At 41.2% G+C, this 2267-nt stretch overlaps 1 protein-coding gene across 1 annotated transcript; it reads left to right on the top strand.

Annotated features, from left to right (window-relative positions):
- The first annotated feature begins 773 nt into the window (after positions 1 to 773).
- LOC127136684 (uncharacterized) lies at positions 774 to 1286 on the top strand. The gene has a single exon (XM_051063216.1). It carries the CDS (start codon positions 774 to 776, stop codon positions 1284 to 1286), a length of 513 nt encoding a protein of 170 aa, XP_050919173.1.
- The last annotated feature ends 981 nt before the right edge of the window (positions 1287 to 2267 follow it).

Here is a 2267-nt window from a genome sequence, read left to right on the forward strand (position 1 = left end):
ATCCCCCAGAGACTCAAAATTCTCAAAATCCATCAACTAGCAATATAGTGTCCCATTCTTCTTCGATAGAGGCAAACACAGGCACAACGCATGTGTTCGAAGTAGTTCCGTCTATGGTGAGTTTGATGCCTACACATTCGATCTCCCATTCTGAACGAATTCTAACTTACATTGGACCTAGGGGACCTCCTAATACTCCTTTACCAATTAGGGATATCCCAAATAGGTCGTTGGTGCCACCTGGTTTCTCAATACCATTTAGCGGTCGAAAACAGCCGTATGGAATGCCAACTTCAGTGATGGCTAATCTACAAAATGTGGGTTCTACTTTTTCAGAACCGGCAGCTAACATAAATTCACTAGTGTAAGGGTCCGGGATAAACGCACGTCACACCAATCAAGCGTTAGGTTTAAGACACCCAGCACAACTACCCACTCTTACCAATAATTTTGCAGCGACATGGAGGCAACAAATGGATGAAAGCAATCATGAAATGGTCCAAATGTTAACTCAAACTTTAACCATTATGTTAAACCCTCTGATTCAGAATACGACTTAGTCGAATCAACAGATGACAGCACAAGTGGCTCGAACGCCTGAGTTTCTTGGTATACCTCAGCACCAGCGTCCCCTTCCTAGGGATTGGGTAAGAGAAAATCAAGAGCCCACGTTTGAGGAAGACCTTGCCATTAACCAGATCCCACAAAATCAAGGGGGAGTAGTAGTACCCCCTAGGATTGAACCACATGTACCCAGGGAACCAAGGGTGTTAATGGTAAATGCGAATCAAAATGCTGATGATATCATAAGACAAGTTCGACATGATGATGTGGCATCAGATAATAACCTAGCAACTATAGTCGAAAGAATTATGGTTCTAAATGGGGTCAATTTTGGACTTAGAAGACCAAATTATACGTTGCCTTTAGCAGAATATATCTTACAAGCGGATGCACCCCTGAGGACCAAAATCCTCAAATTCACCAAGTTTGGTGGGGATACTACTGAGTATATTGTTGGAAACATGGCGAGATATTTAATCGAAGCTGGAGATATGTCAAATAATGAGAGCCTTCGGATGAAATTTTTTCCAAGTTCTCTTACAAAGAATGCTTTCACATGGTTCACAACTTTTCCCCAATATCCGATCCACTCATGGAACCAACTGGAAAGAATGTCCCACGAGCAATTCTACATGGGGAAAATGAAGATAAGTTTGAAAGAGTTGGCTAGTGTCAGACGAAAATTCGCTGAGCCAATCGATGACTACCTGAACAAATTTTGACTGCTCAAAGTCAGGTGTTTTATGCAAGTACCAGAGCATGAACTGGTCGAAATAGCCGTTGTGGGCCTTAACTATTCGATTAGAAAGAAATTGGATACTCAATACCTGAGGGATATGGCCCAATTGGCTGACAGAGTTCGGAAGGTAGAGCGTTTAAAAGAAGAAAAAGCTAAGACGAACAAAGGTAAAAGGGTAGCCTTTGTCGATTTTAGGAAATATGACGAAGATTCATGTCATGAAGTCCCAGATTTCGATGACACTGAGATCGACCTTGCTGAATTGACACAAGGGCCACCTTATGCGTGCAAAGTTCTAGCTCCTTCCAATGGGAAAAACCCTGTCGAACCTGAAAAGAATGATAGGTTTCCTAAGAAAATATATACCTTCGACCTTACAAAAATGTGACAAATTTTTTGACTTATTAGTCAAAGATGGTAAGATGATAGTACCTCCAGGTACTAAAGTACCCCGTTTAGAACAAAGAAAGAAATGAGGTTTTTGTAAATACCATAGTTTTTTGGATCATAAAACGTCTCAATGTTTTCTTTTCAGGGATCTGGTGCAGAATGCCATCCAGGAGAGAAGAATCAAGTTTGGTGACAAGACACGGAGTCAAATGAAAATTGACTCTGATCCTCTACAGATTGCTAAGGCTCATTACACTAAGCCAGAGGAGGTGAATTTCATTGAAGTTGCTGATGATTTTTGTATGACCGAAGTTACTGAAGACTTTGTCAATGGGCCTGTCATGGTTAGAGTACATGAGTACTTCGAGCAAGCACCTCTTGGAGATTTCGCCCAAAGGGCTAAAGAGGATATCGACAAAGAAAATGTTGAAGCCTTAGATGTCGAGGGTGCTAGAAATTCAAAGTTAGTGATGATCACTAAAGAAACCGCTGATAATTTCATTCAGATGGACAAGGCCACTGATGGCCTTCAAAAACAATTCCAAAGGTTGGATATTACTGAGGATATCCACAT

The sequence above is a fragment of the Lathyrus oleraceus genome, chromosome 4, assembly GCF_024323335.1.
Source record: "Lathyrus oleraceus cultivar Zhongwan6 chromosome 4, CAAS_Psat_ZW6_1.0, whole genome shotgun sequence".
Taxonomy (NCBI): Eukaryota; Viridiplantae; Streptophyta; class Magnoliopsida; order Fabales; family Fabaceae; genus Lathyrus; species Lathyrus oleraceus.

What these genes read in the sequence shown, in the direction of transcription:
- LOC127136684 (XM_051063216.1), top strand. Translation starts at nt 774, where the DNA reads ATGGTAAATGCGAATCAAAATGCTGATGATATCATAAGACAAGTTCGA.